Source organism: Chionomys nivalis, chromosome 25 (assembly GCF_950005125.1).
Source record: "Chionomys nivalis chromosome 25, mChiNiv1.1, whole genome shotgun sequence".
Taxonomy (NCBI): domain Eukaryota; kingdom Metazoa; phylum Chordata; class Mammalia; order Rodentia; family Cricetidae; genus Chionomys; species Chionomys nivalis.
Genome location: NC_080110.1, coordinates 27773322 through 27796330, shown reverse-complemented (window position 1 = coordinate 27796330; position 23009 = coordinate 27773322). Strand labels below are relative to the sequence as shown.

General features: G+C 37.5%; 2 protein-coding genes across 2 annotated transcripts; both read left to right on the top strand.

Annotated features, from left to right (window-relative positions):
* Window positions 1–7396: 7396 nt before the first annotated feature.
* LOC130866366 (olfactory receptor 6C3-like) lies at window positions 7397–8335 on the top strand. The gene has a single exon (XM_057757775.1). It carries the CDS (start codon window positions 7397–7399, stop codon window positions 8333–8335), a length of 939 nt encoding a protein of 312 aa, XP_057613758.1.
* A 13380-nt stretch (window positions 8336–21715) lies between these two features.
* LOC130866402 (olfactory receptor 6C3-like) lies at window positions 21716–22654 on the top strand. Its single transcript, XM_057757829.1, has one exon. It carries the CDS (start codon window positions 21716–21718, stop codon window positions 22652–22654), a length of 939 nt encoding a protein of 312 aa, XP_057613812.1.
* The last annotated feature ends 355 nt before the right edge of the window (window positions 22655–23009 follow it).

Here is a 23009-nt window from a genome sequence, read left to right as displayed (position 1 = left end):
GTGGGGGGAGAAGAAGAGGAGTGGGGATAGGGGGAGGGGAGTGGGGTGAGGGGGCAATATTTGAGCGGAGGGGAGGGAAATGGGAAATGGGGAGCAGGTGGAAATTTTAATTAAAAAAGAATAAAAAAAATTTGGGTGGGTGGAGGGAGGTGAGGATCTGGAAGAACTTGGGAAAAGGAAATAATGTAATCAAAACATATTTAGTCTTACAATTGTTTTTAATAATAAAATTACAGTGATCAGAACAAATAGTACCATTGATAAATTACAACCACTGTGAATATCCTTCCTCAAATTAATTAATTAATTAATTAGTTAGTTATGTTTGAAAGTAAAACAACAGAATTGCTACAGCTATTTTGAAGCCTGAATGCAACATACTTATAAAGAAATTTTTTTAAAAAATAATTTCATTTAATTTTCAAAAACTCTCTAGTAATTATAATTCAAATTTCATCAAAGGAATTGAAGATTAACAGAATTTAAACACTAGAAATCCCATTAATGCTTATTTGTACTTTCATCTTGGTCTCCCAATTCAAAATCATATTTTATTTATCTTTTAATGAAAATAGATTTATTAATTCATTATACTATGATAATGTTTTTCCCTCTTTCATCTCTCCCAGATCCTCTCCTCTCCCCATCCACCTAACTTCAGGACTTCTTTTTCTCTCTGTTAGAAAACAAACCGGTAATTAAGTAAACAAATCAGAATAGAATAAAACAAACACATAGGAAATAACCCAAAGAAATAAAACAAGATACACACACACATCCACAAACAGATACATTCACTCAGACACACAGATAACACACTTACATACCCATAAAAACACAAAATTGGAAACCATACTATTTAAACAAAAGATCAGTGCACAGACAAAGCATTAGGAGTCAAAATATCTCCAAAAATACTACTGAGTTCGTTTTGTGTTGGCCTTTAACTGCATGTGGTTTGCTCCTTTTTAAATGATATTTGTATACTCAAAGAGACGCCATTGGAAAAAGTAATTTTTCCTATGTGTGTGGTTGTCGAGTAGAGACATCTTGGTTAGAGATGAGAGATCATATCTACTTTCCCCTCTCCGTGCTGGTCTCTATCTGGCTTAGCCTTGCGCAGACTCTGCATGTGGCCACTGTCTATGTGAATTTATCTATGTGTCAGTTCTGTTATGTCTGGAAGGCATTATTTCACTGGTGTCTTTCATCCTCACTGGCTTTTATAGTTTTTCTGCCTCCTCTTCTGCAGGGTTCTCTGAGCCCAGAGGAAGGAAGTTTATCGGAGACAGCTCATTTAGGATTGAATGTTCCAAGGCCTCTCACTCTCTGCCCTTTGTTCATTTGTGTGTCTCTGTATTTGTTCCCATAAACTGAAGGTGGAAGCTTCTGTGATGATGGTTGAACAAGACACTGATCTATGGGTATAGAAGAATGTTATTAGGAGTCATTACATTGCTGCAATCATTTCACAGAGCTGTAGTATTTGGTTTTCTCCAAGGTCCAAGGCCTATCTAGCTCCAGGTTCTTGGCCACCTGGATAGTGTCAATCATGAGTTCCATTCTGTGGCATGGGGCTTGAATCCCACCAGATAGTGGCTGGTTGCTCCCACATTACCGGGCCACTATTGCACCAGTACATCATCCAGGCAGGTGACCAATGTAGACCAAAGGGTTTACGTCTCTTTACCTTTTCTTCTGGTGGTATGCAGAGTACTTTCTAGTACCATGAGCAGTAGTCCGTAGGGATGAAGGCAGTAGTCCGTAGGGATGGAGGCTCTAGTTAGGCACCAGTCTGACTTCTCTGCATTCAAAGGTTGTGTAGGTGCTCTCTTCAGCAATAGAACATTACAATCAGTTTGTGAAGAGCCACCAATAGCAAAGCCCTTATGCTTCTTGAATGTTATTATTTTTTAATTTCTTATGAAGTTGGATGTAGTGTTATCTCTTTTTTTAAAGATTTGTTTCTATACACACTGGTTATTGTTATTACAATCATCATTATTAACTCATTATTAAAGTTAATTAATACAAAGCTCATATTTTTCCTAGTGGATTTTTGTGCAAATAATCATGAATAATAGGTAAAAGAAATTATAATGAAATAAATCTTTTAATCATTTATTAGCTTCTGAGGAGTCTTTTTTCAATCGTGTCAGTAAAAATTCTTAAAAGAACCCCAGCTTGATGAGCCAGTTCTGGAATACCTGAATGTGATTTTTCAAAAGATACAGAGTTCTTTATTTTATATACATATCTTCGGGACTCCTCCAATGTAATCCAGGTTCACTTCCACAGTTTCACACATAGACCCTCAGGGCCTTCAATTGCTACACATTGGCTCTCTGGCCAAGCTTGGTAAGGAACGTGGGCTCCTTGAATCACATTTACAGCAGTTTTGGTTGTCTTCCTTTCTAGGGTCAGTAAATTCTCAAGCATTTTCCTTGTTCAAGTTGGAAGCTTAGATGTGTGGGATCTTTATTCCAGTCTAGATTAAGGCCTCCCCTTAATCTCTTTATCTCTCTCATCATAAGCCTTGCCTGCAATATTGTTTCCTGGTGCTCCTTTTCTCTTTAAACTGTACCTTTTGTATTTATTTCTCCATTATTTGACCCTTTTCACTGTTGCCCTGCTTATGAGTGGCCATTAGTAACCAGGTATTGGGTGTAGTGTTGGAGTCCCTAAACATAATTAGACAGGATCAGGACATAGGATTTCTGCCAAGAAATTTGCAGGCAATGGGTGATGTCAACCCAACAGAAAATCTACATGGGATCCAGATGGTGATGCAGTAGTGATTGAGTTTCTAAAATCTTCAGGTCTTATATCGTGCCACCACCTTCTCTCAATTTTACCAAATATTAATTACAAGATTAAATATTTGTTCTTTTGGGCTCTGTCTTGCTTTCTATTCCCATTCTTCCATTTTATGTTTGTATTTATTTGTATACAATGTGTATGTGTTTAAATGGTTGTGAAATCTTCCATGTTTGACTGAGAACTTTAACTTTGTGCTACTCTATGTCACATATAGGTAATATCTGCAACTCAGCTCTTTTAAAATTCAAAACTTTTATTGAAATGGACAAATTTCTTATGATACATCCAAGAAAATTCCATGACAGAAATAGTTATTTACATACCACTTCATTTGATAAAGAATTTGAGTGTGTAGGAAGACCTCATAAAAATAAAAAACTCTACGTCCACAGTTTAATGATACCAAATTTTAAATAAAAAAATTAAACATGTGAATACCTCTTCCATAAATTGGAGTAGTGAGAGTATTAAAAACCGAAAAGCCATCAGCCCGTGGCTCCTCAGGAAAATCTAGGCCTCTTAAGTCTTGATCCTTGTTTGTCTTGAGTTGTCATGCAGCTGCTGTGATTTCATGAATGCATTTGTGCAAGCTAACATGCAATATTAATCTATGAAGATATTTAAGTGAATTAAAGTTATGCTGCTCTGTGCTAGCAGAGAAAGAATGTGCAAGTGAAATGTGGATCTAACCCTTATCTTTTTTTTTTTTATTCTTTTTTACTTAAAATTTCCAACTGCTCCCCGTTTCCCATTTCCCTCCCCCTCCTCCCACATATTGCCCCCTCCTCCTGTTCCCCTCCCCCTATCCCCACTCCACTTCTCCTCCCCCTAGTCCACTCCCCCTCCCTCTCGATACTGAAGAGCAGTCCAAATTCCCTGCTCTACATGAAGACCAAGGTCCTCCCACTTCTATCTAGGTCCAGGAAGGTGAGCATCCAAACAGGCTACGCTCCCACAAAGCCAGTTCATGTATTAGGATCGAAACCTAGTGCCATTGTCCTTGGCTTCTCATCAGCCTTCATTGTCCGCCTTGTTCAGAGAGTCCAGTTTCAACCCATGCTTATTCAGTCCCAGTCCAGCTGGCCTTGGAGAGCTCCCAATAGATCAGTTCCACTGTCACAGTGGGTGGGTGCACCCCTCGTGGTCCTGATTTCCTTGCTCATGTTCTCCCTCCTTCTGCTCCTCATTTGGACCTTAAGAGCTCAGACGGTTGATCCAAATTGGGTCTCTGTCTCTCTCTCGATCCATCGCCAGATGAAAGTTCCTGTGCCATTCTCCTTGGCCTCTCGTCAGCTCTCATTGTCCACCACATTAAGAGAGTCCGGTTTTATCCCATGTTTTTTTCAGTAGCAGTCCAGCTGGCCTTGGTGAGCTCCCAATAGATCGGCCCCCCTGTCTCAGTGGTTGGGTGCACCCCTCATGGTCCTGACTTCCTTGTTCATGTTCTCTCTCCTTCTGCTCCTCATTATAACCTTGGGAGCTCCATCCGGTGCTCCAGTGTGGGTCTCTGTCTCTATCTCCATCCATCGCTAGATGAAGGTTCTATGGCGATATGCAAGATATTCATCAGTATGATTATAGGATAGGTTCATTTCAGGTTCCCTATCCTCAGGTGCCCCAATGAGCTAACTGGGGACATTGCCCTGGGCTTCTGGTAGCCATTCCAGGTTCAAGTCTCTTGCCAACCCTTAGGTGGCTCCCTTAACTAAGGTATGAGTTTCCCTGCTCCCCCATCCAACCTTCCTTTACCCCCAATCACCCCGATTCCCCCAGTTCCCCTCATCCTCTCCTTCACACTTTTCTCTCCCCATCTCCCCTCATCCCCATCCCACCCCACCCCCCAAGATTCCCATTTTTTGCCCATCAATCTTGTCTATTTCCCATAGCTGGGAGGATATCTATATGTTTTTCCTTGTCTAACCCTTATCTTAACTAACAATGAAATTAATAAATTATATGCAAGTCTCCTTGGATATTCCATGCAAATGTTACAAAAGAATAAAGTTGTTTTCTATATAACTCGATCAGGAATGATATCCACTACTCAGTGTTAACTGAAAAAGAAGACAGAAACATTGAACGTTTTGTTTAATAAAATTTCATAATATCTGTTTTGTGAAATGTAATAAAGTACATAGAATAATATCTGAGTTTGTGATTGTTTGTATAACACCTAAAACAATTTGATGTAATATAGTATATTTTATTTTGAATAACGAAAAGATTTGAAATAAATGTATGGATGGTAGGGTAAGGATAGTTCTCTGTAACATTGTTGTGGTTTGGGATGTAATAGCATGAAGTACATATCAATTTTGAAATTAAAAAATAAAAAACAAGGACAAAGTACCACCCAAACTTTTGAAGATTTTAAAAGTTAATTTTAGGTTACCTGTTCTGCTCTGCACTGGCAAAACTTAGTAATTAGTAAACTATCACTAAGTGTGTCAAGGAGGAACCCACTGTAGGACAGGTTAGTCTTGAGTTTAATCCCAAGTGAATATAGAGAGAATTATCTCCTGAGCATAGCCTGAGTCCATGCCCTAATTAGGAAAATTGCTTGACCAAAGGGAAGCCAGATGGAGTGTTATCAGTTGATTGGTTCACTTTTTCTAGGTCTCTCTATAGTGTTTGGTTTCCAAGAAAGAGGAGTCATGACATCACCACACACGTCTTGAGCTTCTGTGTGCATCCTCCTGTTCTTTAGCTGAGTATATCAGGAATTTATACTCTGGCCAGAGAAGGTAAGGCTGTATTTATGCTTGTGCAGATTTCAATATTTATCTTATCTAGAGACCTTCAACACTCTTTACCTTCTACTGTCTTAAAACAGTATCAGTTTCTCCATGTTCTTAAAGAGTTGCAGGGATGACGATAGTATGTCTGATAGTACACTCAGTTTCTGTGAAACAATAAAGGAGATTAAAGATGCATTTATTTTCATTTGTAAGGGAGGCTGTTATCAATATCACAAGCAATTCAGCATGAAGTTTTTAATGTGACAGGCTTCAGTGTAATGAAAAGAGTCAAGAACAAGCTGAATGAGAAAAACTTCTAGAGAATATTATTAATATGTTTATTTTATGTTATAAATGACAGAAATTGAGTCATGTCTGTTGACTGTAGGGTTTTATATCTAACTGGTATTATCACATACACCAAACTGTGTTTCACATTTGTGAAGAAATTAATTTTTATCTATCGTTGGAAGATTTACTATAATGGGAAAATGCAAGGATCCTCAAATTATCTGTTAAATACAATTATTACTATTAATTTTACATTTTACTATATTTTAGCTATCATGTAAACCACAAAATAGTTACCTCTTAGTTTTGATGACATAATGATGAAAAATATATGTCTATTCCTAAAGAGAAAAACCAGAGACTCAGAGGACTAAGACAAAAAAGCTGGACAGTGCCCATTTTCAGCTTTAGTGCTTCTCTATGGCTGCCTGCCTGCCTAGAAAGCAGCCCAACACACTGTGATAACCACACGCTGTGCTGTCTGTTAGCTCTCAGGAAAGAGTAGGACTGATGGGAGATTACAGTGTGGAGAATGTGGTTTGATGAAGTAAATCCTATAGAAAAACATGTATTCTGTTGATTCTTTGAGAAGGGAGGCACCATTATGCTTTGACACCTTCTGTATGAGTTCCTTTTGGCCCTCAAGAATGTTTAAAGATAAGATTACAAGGTAAACTTAGTAAAAAGAAGATGTTGAAATGATGTAAGTGGCTTAGAATTTACAGAAAGTAGTTATTGACCCCTGGCTCTGTTTAAATTATTTTCTCTGGCTCCTGTTTTAATTCCCACAAATTAAGAACTTGGTTATTTTTATAACTAAAGAAAATCTTGCCTTATTTGTCTTTTGGCAAATACGTTTATTTCTCTGCCATTTTAAACAACCCATATATTAAATTTGAAAATAACCATGACATCCTGGTGGCACACGCTTTAATCACACACTCGGCAGGCAGAGGCACACGGATCACTGTGAGTTCGAGGCCAACCTGGCTTACAAGAGCTAATTCCAGTACAGACTCCAAAGCTACAGTGAAACCCTATCTCAAAAAACCAAAAAAGGGAGAGAAAAAAGAAAGAAACAAAGAACAGTTTTTAAGTTTAGTAAATATGATTGGGTGCTCACTTTGTACCTCTAAATTATAAAAGTTTTAAAATAGTATTAAAATTGAAGTTAAATATTATATATTCAGTCTTGAAAGCATACACTATGTGAAACCAGAAAATAATTTTGCATATTAGAAATGATGATACTATTAAAATATGGTTACAAAAAGGTATCGTGCTCATATAGAAATTATGACTCTATGTAGAATTTCTGTGCACAATTGTTGAAGCAGATTTAAACTCCCATTTACTAAGATATTTTTTTCAACAAGATGTTTTTTTTGTTTAAGAGGAATTAGCAGAGATTAGAAAATCTTAATGAAACTGTTCCATGGTCTCATTTCTTTGGATATAGTAATAGCAGTATTTAAACTGCTGTTTCTTTTACACTGAACTTAAAATCTTTTTTTTTAATCACTAGGTTCTATTTATTAGGAATCAGCATGAGAAACTACTCTGTGGTTACCGAGTTTGTGCTGTTGGGCATATCAGACGACCCAGAGCTTCAGGTTGTAATTTTTTTCTTTTTGTTCATTGCTTACATATTAAGTGTGTGTGGAAACCTAACCATCATCACCCTCACCTTGCTTGACTCTCGCTTAAAGACTCCTATGTATTTCTTCCTCCGGAACTTCTCCTTCTTAGAAATTATGTTCACCAGTGTCTCTGTCCCTAGATTTCTGGGGTCAATAATTACTAAAGTTAAGACCATTTCCTACAACAACTGTTTGGCTCAGTTATTTTTCTTCATCTCCATGGGAGTGTCTGAGTTCTTTCTTCTAACCGCTATGTCCTATGATCGCTATGTTGCCATCTGCAAGCCACTGCATTACACCGTCATCATGAGTCAGAAAGTCTGTGCCCTTCTTGTCCTCTCCTCATGGTTGTTAGGATTTCTGATGATCTTCCCATTAATCATGCTATTCCTCCAGTTAGATTTCTGTACTTCCAATGTCATTGATCACTTTTGCTGTGACTACTTCCCCATTTTACAACTCTCCTGCTCAGATACAAGGCTCTTAGAGGCACTTGGTCTTTATGTTGCCTCCATTACTCTGCTGTTCACATTGGTCCTAGTGATTCTGTCATACATCTGCATCATCAGCACCATCCTGAGGTTCCCATCCGCCAGCCAGAGGAAAAAGGCTTTCTCCACCTGCTCCTCTCACATGGTTGTCATCTCCATCTCGTATGGAAGCTGCATCTTCATGTACGTCAAACCTTCTGCCAACGAACGGGCATCGCTGACCAAAGGGGTGGCTGTTCTCAACACTTCAATTGCTCCCATGTTGAACCCTTTTATTTATACATTGAGAAATCAACAAGTCAAACAAGCATTCAAGGATTTGATTAATAAAGTAATGTTTCATAGAAACAAATGAAGACATTTGTTAACATGAATAACATTGTACCTTTTCAAAATAGGAGGGATGAAACTTTACAGTATGAGCTAATTGGTTTCATCTTTTTAACTATGTATGGGTGTTTTGCTTGTCTGTATACCTGTGTACCTGTTGCAAGCCTGGTACCATAGAGACCAGATGATGACACTGGTTTCCCTAGAAGTAGAGTTACAGATGATTGTAAGCTACCATGTGGTTCTGAGAATTGCACCAGTGTACTCTGAAAGAACCCCAAGCCCTTTTTACTGTTGACCCATATCTCCATTCCCTCAACCTTCTCTTTAATTTTAAAGTTACTATGTCCTGTTTTCCATTAAACCTGTGTGGGTATTGTCCAACATTTCATCTGCCTTGGAACATTGAACCCTGGAGGAGGGGGAATCGCTGTAAAATATTATGGAACATTTGATAGTCATCATTATTGTGGAATAAGAACCTGTGTTTTGCTGCTGTCTCTGTCAACAAAAGAGGACGCTAATGGTAAAGTGCATTTACACTTGGTGCTATTTCCTCCTCATTATATTCTTCTTAATTTCATTGGGTGAAGTTTCTTGATCTTCCTTTTCTTACCTTGATATAAATATGTATTATGTCTATATTCTTTTAGATTGTATATATATACTCTCTCACGGGTATTCCTTTTTGTGTATGTATTTGGGGTGGTGTGCATATGTAGGAGTTTGTGTACATATGTGTGAATGTGCATGCCTGTGTATATGGATTCCAGAAGACAGTATTGAGTGATAGACAGTAAGAGTGTCTATCACTCTTGCCTTTTCCTTTGAGGCAGGATCTCTCACTGAACCTGGAGTTCAGCTAGGCTGACCACAGACAAGCCACAGGGACCCACTTGCTTCTTTTCCCTTCAGTTCCTGGGACACAGGCATGCATGGGGCTGTGCTAAGATTTTCAACTGGACTTTGGGAGCTCAGTCCAGTGCTCCAATGTGGGTTTCTGTCTCTATCTCCTTCCGTGACTGGACCAAGATTCTATGGTTATACTCAAGAGAGTCATTAGCCTGACTATGGGACAAGGCCAATTCAGGCACCTTCTCCCCCACTGTCCAGGGTCCTAGCTGGGGTCATCCCTGTGGACTCCTGGGAACCCCTCCAGATCCAAGCCTCTTGCCAACCTCAAAATGCCTCTCTAATTAAGATATCTCCTTCCCTACTCTCATATTTGTCCTTCCTCCATCTCAGTCATCCCACTTCCCCAAGCTCTCCCCAACCCTCCCTTTCTCCCTTCTCTCCCCCTCTTCCCTTCCCCACCCCACCACCACCTCCATGCTCCCAACTTTTGTCTGGCGATCTTGTCTGCTTCCAATTTCCAGGAGGATCTATACATGTTTATCTTTGGGTTCACCTTATTACTTAACTTCTCTAGGATCATGAACTATAGGCTCAGTGTCCTCGGTTATGGCTAGAATCCACTAATGAGTGAGTACATACCATATTCATATTTTTGGGTCGGGGTTATTTCATTCAGGATAGTGTTTTCTATTTCCATCCATTTGCATGCAAAATTCAAAATGTCTTTTTTTTTCCCGCTGAGTAGTACTCTAATGTGTAATTGTGCCACACTTTCTTTATCCAATCTTCAGTTGAGGGGCATCTAGGTTGTTTCCAGGTTCTGGCTATTAAAAATAATGCTGCTATGAATGTAATTGTATTTTTCTCTGCTCCACTCCCTTTTCCCCCTCCCTTCTTTCCCTTCTCATGGTTCTAATGCTCCAAGTTTACTCAGAACATCTTGTCTTTTTCTACTTCTCATGTAGATTAGATCCATGTATGTCTCTCTTATGATCCTCTTTGTTGTCTAGGTTCTCTGGGATTGTGAATTATAGGCTTTTTTGTGTTATGTCTAAAAGCCATTTATGAGTGATTAAATATGGTGTTTGTCTTTTTGGGTCTGGGTTACCTCACTCAATATGATGTTTTCTAGATCCATCCATTTGCCCATAAATTTCAAAATGCCATTATCTTTTTTTGACTGTGTAGTACTCCATTGTGTAAGTGTACCACATTTTCCTTACCCATTCTTCTATTGAGGGGCATTTAGGCTGTTTCCAGGTTCTGACTATGACAAACAATGCTACTGTGAACATAGTTGAGCACATTTCCTTGTAGTATGACTGAGCATCTTTGGGTATAAAAAAGTTGTGTCTTGAGGTAGGTTGTTTCCTAATTTTCTTAGAAATTGCCATACTGAAATCTAAAACGGCTGTACCAGTTTGCCCTCCCAACAGCAATGGAGGAGTGTTCCCTTTACCTCACATCCTCTCTAGCATAACTTGTCATCAGTGTTTTTTATGTTGGCCATTCTTACAGGTGTAAGATGGAATCTCAGAGTTGTTTTGATTTGCATTTCTCTGATGGCTAAGGATGTTGAACATTTCCTTAAGTGTCTTTCAGCCATTTTAGTTTTCTCTGTTGAGAGTTCTCTGTTTAGTTCTGGACCCCATGCATTTATTGGACTATTCGTTCTTTTGATGATCAATTTTTTGATTTGTTTGTAAATTTTTGAGATCAGTCTGTTATAAGAAAGACTCCTTGTAGGTTTCCTGGCTGCTCAGCAGCTCAGACCCGAATTAATCACACAGAAACCATATCATTTGCAATACTGTTTGGCCAATAGCTTAAGCATATTTCTGCCTACTTCATATCTTACACTAACTCATCTCTATTAATCTGTGTATCACCACAAGTTCGTGGTCTGTCTCCGTCAGCAGCTCCATGGCTTCTCCATGACTACCACTCTTTTCTCCCAGCATTCATTTTAGCTTTCCCTGCCTAGCTCTGTTCTATGCTATCAGGCCAAGCCAGTTTCTTTGTTCATTAACCAGTAAAAGCAACACATAGACAGAAGGACCTCCCACACCATCAGTCTTCTGTCTGATGTGGAGTTGGGTAAAGATCTTTTCCCATTTAGTAGGGTACATTTTGAATTGTGGACTGTGTCCTTTGCTTTACAGAAGCTTCTCAGTTTCAGAGGTCCCATTTATTAATTGTTTCTCTCAGTGTCTGTGCTACTGGGGTTATATTTAGGAAGTGGTCTCCTGTGCCAATGTGTTCAAGTGTACTTCCCACGTTTTCTATGAGGTTCAGTGTTTGGTTTTATGTTGAGGTCTTTGATTCATTTTTTGGACTTGAGTTTTGTGCATGGTAATAGATATAAAACTATTTTCACTCTTCTACTTGTTTATATTCAGTTATACCAGTGTCATTTGTTGAATATGTTTTGTTTTTTCATTTTATATTTTTGTTTCTTTGTTTCTTTGTCAAGTGTTCATAGGTGTGTGGATTAATATCTGGGCCTCTGATTTAGTTCCATTGGTTTTCCTGTCTGTTTTTATGCCAATCCCAGGCTGTTTTCAGTACTGTAGCTCTGTAATTGAGTTTGAAATCAGGCATTGTGATGCCTCTAGAAGTTTCTTTATTGTACATGATTGTTTTGGCTATCTTGGGTTTTTGTTTTTTCCATATGAAGTTGAGTACTGTTCTTTTGAGGTCTGTGAAGAATTTTGCTGGGATTTTGCTGGGTATAGCATTGAATCTGTAGATTGCTTTTGGTAAGATAGCCATTTTTACTGTGTTTATTCTGCCTACCTAAGAGCACAGGTGATCTTCCCATTTTCTGGTGTTTTTTAATTTTGTTCTCCAGAGATTTAAAGTTTTTGTCACACAGGTCTTCCATTTGTTTGGTAAGTGTCACTCCAAGATTTTTTATGTTATTTGTGGTTATGGTGAAGGGTGATGTTTCTCTGATTTCTTTCTCAGCCCCTTTGTCATGTGTGTATAAGAGGGCTACTGATTTTTTTGAGTTAATCTTGTATTCATTGCAAGCACTCTTAACCACTGAATCATCTCTTCTTGCTTAGTCTACTGCAATTTCATTACAGTAAATTAGTTCCTGCAGCTGGTGGCAGAGAAGATATCATGCATTAAGCTTCTTATGCTACAGATAATGAATGTAAAAATATGCCAAATAATTTAAAAATGTTTCTGTCTGATAATCTTCCTTTTTTAAGCTGTGCTTTTCCAACTCTTCAGCCAAATTAGTACATATACTGTCTATAAAATGATAAATTCAAGACCCCAAATCATTTCAGTGAGATGCGGAATGTTTTTATAAATGCTAATTTCTCTGATTAGATCATAGTCATAGGTGATATTGTCACTATTCCAGCCATTCTCTATGTTATAGAATTGTATAAATATTGGTAGTTATATATATATATCTTTGTATCAATATAGAAGATTGTGGGTAATTCTGATTTCACCTTGATTCATTAGCTAATTTTTTCATGTTTTAGTATTTAGTACATGTTTATGATAAAATATATCTACCCCTAGTTTCTCCCTTGCAACTCATCCACTGTCAAACTCATGTTTCTTTTTTTTCAAGACAGAGTTCTCTGTGTAGCCTTGAAGCCTGTCTTGGAACTCTCCCTGTAGACCAGACTGACCTCAAACCTGCCTCTGCCTCTCAAGTAATGAGATTAAAGTTGTGTGTCACCACTGCCTGGCTCCAATCTCATGCTCTTGTTTCTCTTTGTTCATAAGTCATTTCATGCTGCCCATATGTCCATGGATGTGAGTCACCTTCTGGATCATGGGGGAACCTACCATTGGACAAAACTGAACCTCCCTCTTTCACTAACTGTACACTGTCAATAGCTCCCCAATAAGGGGTAGAGGAGATCATCTCCCTTCTTTGTGCTGGCATTTTAATTAGCTTGATCTTGAATAGGTCATGTGCAGGTAAGCACAGTAGCTGTGACATCATGAGTGTAGTAGACATGTCATGTCCAGAAGATGGTATACATAGCAATTCTCTCTATCTTCTTGTTCTTTTGTTCTTTCTACCTCTTCTTTCTGGTATTTCCTGTGTCTTGGTGGAGGGCGAGTAAAATAGATGCCCCATTTTGGGCTGTGCATCAAGTCACTCTGCACACTTTGATGAGTGATGCATCCCTCCACTGACTGCTGTTCACTTACAAAATTATCTCTCTTGCTTAAGACTGAGAGGAGCCAGGGTTTCTCAGCATGAACATAACTGTTTAGAAGGTATTTGACAGCATAGTATTCTAAAATAACTCAGACTTAGGGACCACCACTCACGGGCTTTGAGCAGGATTACAGCCCAAAAATGTGGAATTCTGTCCTGTGGTGTAGGCCAAATCTGGTCAGAAAGTGGTTACTAATTCCAAACAGTTTGCCCCATTGCGCGATGGACACATCTTGTCCAGCAGGGCAGTATCACAGAATGCAGTGTCCAGTGCTGGGTAAGGTCATTGATGTCTTTGTCCCTCACATACAGGCTTTCATTACATATTTTCATCATACATTTTCAGCATGATGAAAGATTGTAGCAAGGAGAAAGTATCCTGCATGGTTTGAGAGTAATTTCCTTATTTCTTGTTCAATGTGTGTGGTGTCTTAAGAACTGGAATTTCAGCCACGTTTAGTATGTTGGATAACCAAGGGAAATTGTAATATCATTTTCAGTTTTGGAGACCTTGGGACCCACCTTTGCCAATAAATCACAATGAGATATCTGATTCTGGTACTGGAATTTTTATTTAACAACCAATGTCTTTTGGAGTGACATTGTCCATCTATGTAGTGCAATTTTGTTTTAGTTCTTATTTAGGTTAACAGCTCAATTTTAGTCAAACTAAGTAGATTATATCCAACTACATTTTGAAGTGTTGTATTAAAATTATATTACATAGTATATTTTGTTTTAGTACATAAAACTAATTTTGTACTGATTAAAAGGTAGAAATTCTTCTTTCTGTATTCATGTTTATTTTGTATGCAGATTATATAGAACTATTTTTAATAGAGTACACTTATTTGTAGGTGGTCTTAGATTATATTTGACATTTGTTAGCTATATGACTTAATGCACAATATACAATTTCTCTGAACAATAATGCTTCATTTATAAACAATAATAAAAATTTTAAGGCCATAGGAGAATGAAGCTAAAAATTCATAATCCTATTCTCAAAAAAGAAAAAAAATATAATGGTAAAATGGTTCATAATGACATTCTGCTATACTCATAGACTAGTGCTAACTTTTTCATTTCTCATCAGAGAAGCTTCCTCCTATAGTATATGGGAGCAAACACAGAGAGTAAGAGACCTTGAAGCATTCATTCCCTACATGGGATGGCCCCCATCAAATTCTTCTCCTCAGAGTACAGGCAACCATGGGAAGAGAAGGCAGAAAGAATGTAAGAACCAGAGGGTGTAGAAGACACCAAAAAAGGGCCCTCTAAATCAACATGACCAAAACTCCTATGAACTCAGAGACTGAAGCTCCACACACAGGGCCTTCACAGGTCTGAACCAGGTCTTCTGATTATGTTTCATGGCTTCCACGTTAGTGTGTTTTTATGGGATTTCTGAGTGTATGAGTGAGTGGGCTTCTGGTTCCTTCTCTTGGACCTATTTTATTCTGTTTGTTTGTCTTGTCCAACTTCAATGTGATATTTTTATCCTATTATATTAAAGAAAGAAAGAATGAATGAAATCCTAGCTACTATGGTAAAGGTTAACCATTGAACTGTCCCTTATACCCATGTTAACCACTGAACTGCCCCCATACCTGTGTTAACTACTGTAATGTACCCATACCTGGGTTGACCACTGAACTGTCCCCTATGCCCACGTTAACCTCTGAACTGACCCCTATACCCATGTTAACCACCAAACTGACCCCTATACCCATGTTAACCACCGAACTGTCTTATTCCCACATTAACCACCAAACTGTCCCCACACCCAAGCTAATCATGGAACTGTACCCTATACCTGCTGGAGAGGGAAAATCAGTTTTCTCCAATAGTGACTAGGTATATTAACCAATCTAGTACTGGCCTCATATAAAGGAGTAGTTGACCAACTTATAATGAACCCCACTTTTTTTGTGTGTGGTTTTATTTGGTTATGGTTTGTTTTTTTTCAGGGGGGAATGGGTGGTGTATATGGTTTTGTTGACTTTTTTGTGTTTCTAATTCATTCTTTTTTATTTTTTATTGAAAATTTCCACCTCCTCCCTTCCTCTCACGTCCCTCCCCTCCCCTTTCATTGACTTTTTTTTTCTGTTGATATAGTGGATTTTTGTTTTTGAGAAACAACTTAAAATTTGGGTGGGTGGAGGGAGGAGAGAATCTGGAAGAACTTGGGAGAAGGAAAGAATGTAATCAAAACATATTTAATCTTACAATTATTTTTAATAATAAAAATACAGTGATCAGAACAAATAGTACCTTTGATAAATTACAACCACTGTGAATATCCTTCCTCAAATTAATTAATTAATTAATTAGTTAGTTCTGTTTGAAAGTAAAACAACAGAATTGCTACAGCTATTTTGAAGCCTGAATGCAACATACTTACAAAGAATTTTTTTTTAAAATAATTTCATTTAATTTTCAAAAACTCTCTAGTAATTATAATTCAATTTTCAACAAAGGAATTGAAGATTAACAGAATTTAAACACTAGAAATCCCATTAATGCTTATTTGTACTTTCATCTTGGTCTCCCCAATTCAAAATCATATTTTATTTATCTTTTAATGAAAATAGATTTATTAATTCATTATACTATGATAATGTTTTTCCCTCTTTCATCTCTCCCAGATCCTCTCCTCTCCCCATCCACCTAACTTCAGGACTTCTTTTTCTCTCTGTTAGAAAACAAACCGGTTATTAAGTAAACAAATCAGAATAGAATAAAACAAACACATAGGAAATAACCCAAAGAAATAAAAAAAGATACACACACACATCCACAAACAGATACATTCACTCAGACACACAGATAACACACATACATACCCATAAAAACACAAAATTGGAAACCATACTATTTAAACAAAAGATCAGTGAGGTTAAAAAGTGCACAGACAGACAAAGCATTAGGAGTCAAAATATCTCCAAAAATACTACTGAGTTCGTTTTGTGTTGGTCTTTAACTGCATGTGGTTTGCTCCTTTTTAAATGATGTTTGTATACTCAAAGAGACGCCATTGGAAAAAAGAATTTTTCCTATGTGTGTGGTTGTCGAGTAGAGACATCTTGGTTAGAGATGAGAGATCATATCTACTTTCCCCTCTCCGTGCTGGTCTCTATCTGGCTTAGCCTTGCGCAGACTCTGCATGTGGCCACTGTCTATGTGAATTTATCTATGTGTCAGTTCTGTTATGTCTGGAAGGCATTATTTCACTGGTGTCTTTCATCCTCACTGGCTTTTATAGTTTTTCTGCCTCCTCTTCTGCAGGGTTCTCGGAGCCCAGAGGAAGGAAGTTTATTGGAGACAGCTCATTTAGGATTGAATGTTCCAAGGCCTCTCACTCTCTGCCCTTTGTTTATTTGTGTGTCTCTATATTTGTTCCCATAAACTGAAGGTGGAAGCTTCTCTGATGATGGTTGAACAAGACACTGATCTATGGGTATAGAAGAATGTTATTAGGAGTCATTACATTGCTGCAATCATTTCACAGAGCTGTAGTATTTGGTTTTCTCCAAGGTCCAAGGCCTATCTAGCTCCAGGTTCTTGGCCACCTGGATAGTGTCAATCATGAGTTCCATTCTGTGGAGTGGGGCTTGAATGCAACCAGATAGTGGTTGGTTGCTCCCACATTACCGGGCCACTATTGCACCAGTACATCATCCAGGCAGGTGACCAATGTAGATCAAAGGGTTTACGTCTCTTTACCTTTTCTTCTGGTGGTATGCAGAGTACTTTCTAGTACCATGAGCAGTAGTCCGTAGGGATGAAGGCAGTAGTCCGTAGGGATGGAGGCTCTAGTTAGGCACCAGTCTGACTTCTCTGCATTCAAAGGTTGTGTAGGTGCTCTCTTCAGCAATAGAACATTACAATCAGTTTGTGAAGAGCCACCAATAGCAAAGCCCTTATGCTTCTTGAATGTTATTATTTTTTAAATTCTTATGAAGTTGGATGTAGTGTTATCTCTTTTTTTAAAGATTTGTTTCTATACACACTGGTTATTGTTATTACAATCATCATTATTAACTCATTATTAAAGTTAATTAATATAAAACTCATATTTTTCCTAGGAAAAAATTTTCAAATAATCATAAATAGTAGGTAAAAGAAATTATAATGAAATAAATCTTTTAATCATTTATTAGCTTCTGATGAGTCTTTCTTTCAATCATGTCAGTAAAAATTCTGATGAGTCTTACTTTCAATCATGTCAGTAAAAATTCTTTTTTTTTTTTCTTTGAGACAGGGTTTCTCTGTGGTTTTGGAGCCTGTCCTGGAAGTAGCTCTTGTAGACCAGGCTGGTCTCGAACTCAGTAAAAATTCTTAAAAGAACCTTAGCTTGATGAACCAGCTCTGGAATACCTGAATGTTTCTAGATTTTTCAAAGTATACAGAGTTCTTTATTTTATATACATATCTTAGGGACTCCTCCAATGTAATCCAGGTTTACTTCCACAGTTTCACACATAGACTCTCAGGGCCTTTAATTGCTACACATTGCCCGGTCACATTGGCTCTCTGTCTGGCTGAGCTTAGTAAGGAATGTGGGCTCCTTGGATCACATTTACAGCAGTTTTGGTTGTCTTCCTTTCTAGGGTCAGTAAATTATCAGGCATTTTCTTTTTATAAGTTGGAAGCTTAGATGTGCGAGATCTTTATTCCAGTCTAGATCAGGCCTCCCCTTAATCTCTTTATCTCTCTCATCACAAGCCTTGCCTGCAATATTGTTTCCTGGTGCTCCTTGTCTCTCTAAACTGTACGCTTTGTATTTATTTCTCCATTATTTGACCCTTTTCACTGTTGCCCTGCTTATGAGTGGCCATTAGTAACCAGGTATTGGGTGTAGTGTTGGAGTCCCTAAACATAATTAGACAGGATCAGGACATAGGATTTCTGCCAAGAAATTTGCAGGGAATGGGTGATGTCAACCCAACAGAAAATCTACATGGGATCCAGATGGTGATGCAGTAGTGATTGAGTTTCTAATATCTTTAGGTCTTATATCATGCCACCACCTTCTCTCAATTTTACCAAGGTATTAATTACAAGATTAAATATTTGTTCTCTTGGGCTCTGTCTTGCTTTCTATTCCCATTCTTCCAATTTATGTATGTATTTATTTGTATACAATGTGTATGTGTTTAAATGGTTGTGAAATCTTCCATGTTTGATTGAGAACTTTAACTTTGTGCTACTCTATGTCACATATAGGTAATATCTCACAACTCAGCTCTTTTAAAATTCAAAACTTTTATTGAAATGGACAAATTTCTTATGATACATCCAAGAAAATTCCATGACAGAAATAGTTATTTACATACCACTACATTTGATAAAGATTTGAGTGTGTAGGAAGACCTCATAAAAATAAAAAACTCTAGGTCCACAGTTTAATGATACCAAATTTTAAATAAAAAAAATTAAAGAAGATGTGAATACCTCTTCCATAATATGGAGTAGTGACAGTATTAAGACCTGAAAAGTGATCAGCCCGTGGCTCCTCAGGAAAATCTAGGCCTCTTAAGTCTTGATCCTTGTTTGTCTTGAGTTGTCATCCACAGCTGCTGTGATTTCATGAATGCATTTGTGCAAAGCTAACATGCAATACTAGTCTATGAAGATATTTAAGTGATTTAAAGTTATGCTGCTCTGTGCTAGCAGAGAAAGAATGTGCAAGTGAAATGTGGATCTAACCCTTATCTTAACTAACAATGAAATTAATAAATTATATGCAAGTCTCCTTGGATATTCCATGCAAATGTTACAAAAGAATAAAGTTGTTTTCTATATAACTCGACCAGGAATGATATCCACTACTCAGTGTTAACTGAAAAAGAAGACAGAAACATTGAACGTTTTGTTTAATAAAATTTCATAATATCTGTTTTGTGAAATGTAATAAAGTACATAGAATAATATCTGAATTTGTGATTGTTTGTATAACACCTAAAACAATTTGATGTAATATAGTATATTTTATTTTGAATAATGAAAAGATTTGAAATAAATGTATGGCTGGTAGGGTAAGGATAGTTCTCTGTACCATTGTTGTGGTTTGGGATCTAATAGCATGAAGCACATATCAATTTTGAAATTAAAAAATAAAAAACAAGGACAAAGTACCACCCAAACTTTTGAAGATTTTAAAAGTTAATTTTAGGTTACCTGTTCTGCTATGCACTGGCAAAACTTAGTAATTAGTAAACTATCACTAAGTGTGTCAAGGAGGAGCCCATTGTAGGACAGGTTAGTCTTGAGTTTAATCCCAAGTGAAAAGAGAGAGAATTATCTCCTGAGCATAGCCTGAGTCCATGCCCTAATTAGGAAAATTGCTTGACCAAAGGGAAGCCAGATGGAGTGTTATCAGTTGATTGGCTCACTTTTTCTAGGTCTCTCTATAGTGTTTGGTTTCCAAGAAAGAGGAGTCATGACATCACCACACACGTCTTGAGCTTCTGTGTGCATCCTCCTGTTCTTTAGCTGAGTATATCAGGAATTTATACTCTGGCCAGAGAAGGTAAGGCTGTATTTATGCTTGTGCAGATTTCAATATTTATCTTATCTAGAGACCTTCAACACTCTTTACCTTCTACTGTCTTGAAACAGTATCTGTTTCTCCATGTTCTTAAAGAGTTGCAGGGATGACGATAGTATGTCTGGTAGCACACTCAGTTTCCGTGAAACAATAAAGGAGATTAAAGATGCATTTATTTTCATTTGTAAGGGAGGCTGTTATCAATATCACAAGCAATTCAGCATGAAGTTTTTAATGTGACAGGCTTCAGTGTAATGAAAAGAGTCAAGAACGAGCTGAATGAGAAAAACTTCTAGAGAATATTATTAATATGTTTATTTTGTTATAAATGACAGAAATTGAGTCATGTCTGTAGACTGTATTAACTGGTATTATCACATACACCAAACTGTGTTTCACATTTGTGAAGAAATTAATTTTTATCTATCGTTGGAAGATTTACTATAATGGGAAAATGCAAGGATCCCCGAAATATCTGTTAAATACAATTATTACTATTAATTTTACATTTTACTATATTTTAGCTATCTTGTAAACCACAAAATAGTTACCTCTTAGTTTTGATGACATAATGATGAAAAATATATGTCTATTCCTAAAGAGAAAAACCAGAGACTCAGAGGACTAAGACAAAAAAGCTGGACAGTGCCCATTTTCAGCTTTAGTGCTTCTCCATGGCTGACTGCCTGCCTAGAAAGCAGCCCAACACACTGTGATAACCACACGCTGTGCTGTCTGTTAGCTCTCAGGAAAGAATAGGACTAATGGGAGATTACAGTGTGGAGAATGTGGTTTGATGAAGTAAATCCTATAGAAAAACTTATGTATTCTGTTGATTCTTTGAGAAGGGAGGCACTATTATGCTTTGACACCTTCTGTATGAGTTCCTTTTGGCCCTCAAGAATGTTTAAAGATAAGATTACAAGGTAAACTTAGTAAAAAGAAGATGTTGAAATGATGTAAGTGGCTTAGAATTTACAGAAAGTAGTTATTGACCCCTGGCTCTGTTTAAATTATTTTCTCTGGCTCCTGTTTAAATTCCCACAAATTAAGAACTTGGTTATTTTTATAACTAAGGAAAATCTTGCCTTATTTCTCTTTTGGCAAATATGTTTATTTCTCTGCCATTTTAAACAACCCATATATTAAATTTGAAAATAACCATGACATCCTGGTGGCACACCCTTTAATCCCACACTCGGGAGGCAGAGGCACACGGATCACTGTGAGTTCAAGGCCAACCTGGCTTACAAGAGCTAATTCCAGTACAGACTCCAAAGCTACAGTGAAACCCTATCTCAAAAAACCAAAAAAGGGAGAGAAAAAAGAAAAAATAAAGAACAGTTTTTAGGTTTAGTAAATACGATTGGGTGCTCACTTTGTACCTCTAAATTATAGAAGTTTTAAAATAGTATTAAAATTGAAGTTAAATATTATATATTCAGTCTTGAAAGCTTATTCTATGTGAAACCAGAAAATAATTTTGTATATTAGAAATATGATATTATTAAAATATGGTTACAAAAAGGTATCGTACTCATATAGAAATTATGACTGTATGTAGAATTTCTGTGCACAATCGTTGAAGCAGATTTAAACTCCCATTTACTAAGATATTTTTTTCAACAAGATTTTTTTTGTTTAAGAGGAATTAGCAGAGATTAGAAAATCTTAATGAAAATGTTCCATGGCCTCATTTCTTTGGATATAGTAATAGCAGTATTTAAACTGCTGTTTCTTTTACACTGAACTTAAAATCTTTTTTTTTAATCAATAGGTTCTATTTATTAGGAATCAGCATGAGAAACTACTCTGTGGTTACCGAGTTTGTGCTGTTGGGCATATCAGACGACCCAGAGCTTCAGGCTGTAATTTTTTTCTTTTTGTTCATTGCTTACATATTAAGTGTGTGTGGAAACCTAACCATCATCACCCTCACCTTGCTTGACTCTCGCTTAAAGACTCCTATGTATTTCTTCCTCCGGAACTTCTCATTCTTAGAAATTATGTTCACCAGTGTCTCTGTCCCTAGATTTCTGGGGTCAATAATTACTAAAGTTAAGACCATTTCCTACAACAACTGTTTGGCTCAGTTATTTTTCTTCATCTCCATGGGAGTGTCTGAGTTCTTTCTTCTAACCGCTATGTCCTATGATCGCTATGTTGCCATCTGCAAGCCACTGCATTACACCGTCATCATGAGTCAGAAGGTCTGTGCCCTTCTTGTCCTCACCTCGTGGCTGGCAGGATTTCTAATCATTTTCCCATTAGTCATACTTATCCTCAAGTTAGATTTCTGTGCCTCAAACACCATTGATCACTTCTCCTGTGACTACTTCCCCATTTTACAACTCTCCTGCTCAGATACAAGGCTCTCAGAGGCACTTGGCCTTTATGTTGCCTCCTTCACGCTGCTCTTCACACTGGCCCTAGTGATCTTGTCGTACATCTGCATCATCAGCACCATCCTGAGGTTCCCATCCGCCAGCCAGAGGAAAAAGGCTTTCTCCACCTGCTCCTCTCACATGGTTGTCATCTCCATCTCGTATGGAAGCTGCATCTTCATGTACATCAAACCTTCTGCCAACGAACGGGCATCGCTGACCAAAGGGGTGGCTGTTCTCAACACTTCAATTGCTCCCATGTTGAACCCTTTTATTTATACATTGAGAAATCAACAAGTCAAACAAGCATTCAAGGATTTGATTAATAAAGTCATGTTTCATAGAAACAAATGAAGACATTTGTTAACATTAATAACATTGTACCTTTTCAAAATAGGAGGGATGAAACTTTACAGTATGAGCTAATTGGTTTCATCTTTTTAACTATGTATGGGTGTTTTGCTTGTCTGTATACCTGTGTACCTGTTGCTAGCCTGGTACCCATAGAGACCAGATGATGGCACTGGTTTCCCTAGAAGTAGAGTTACAGATGATTGTGAGCTACCATGTAGTTCTGAGAATTGCACCAGTGTACTCTGAAAGAACCCCAAGCCCTTTTTACTGTTGACCCATATCTCCATTCCCTCAACCTTCTCTTTAATTTTAAAGTTACTATGTCCTGTTTTCCATTAAACCTGTGTGGGTATTG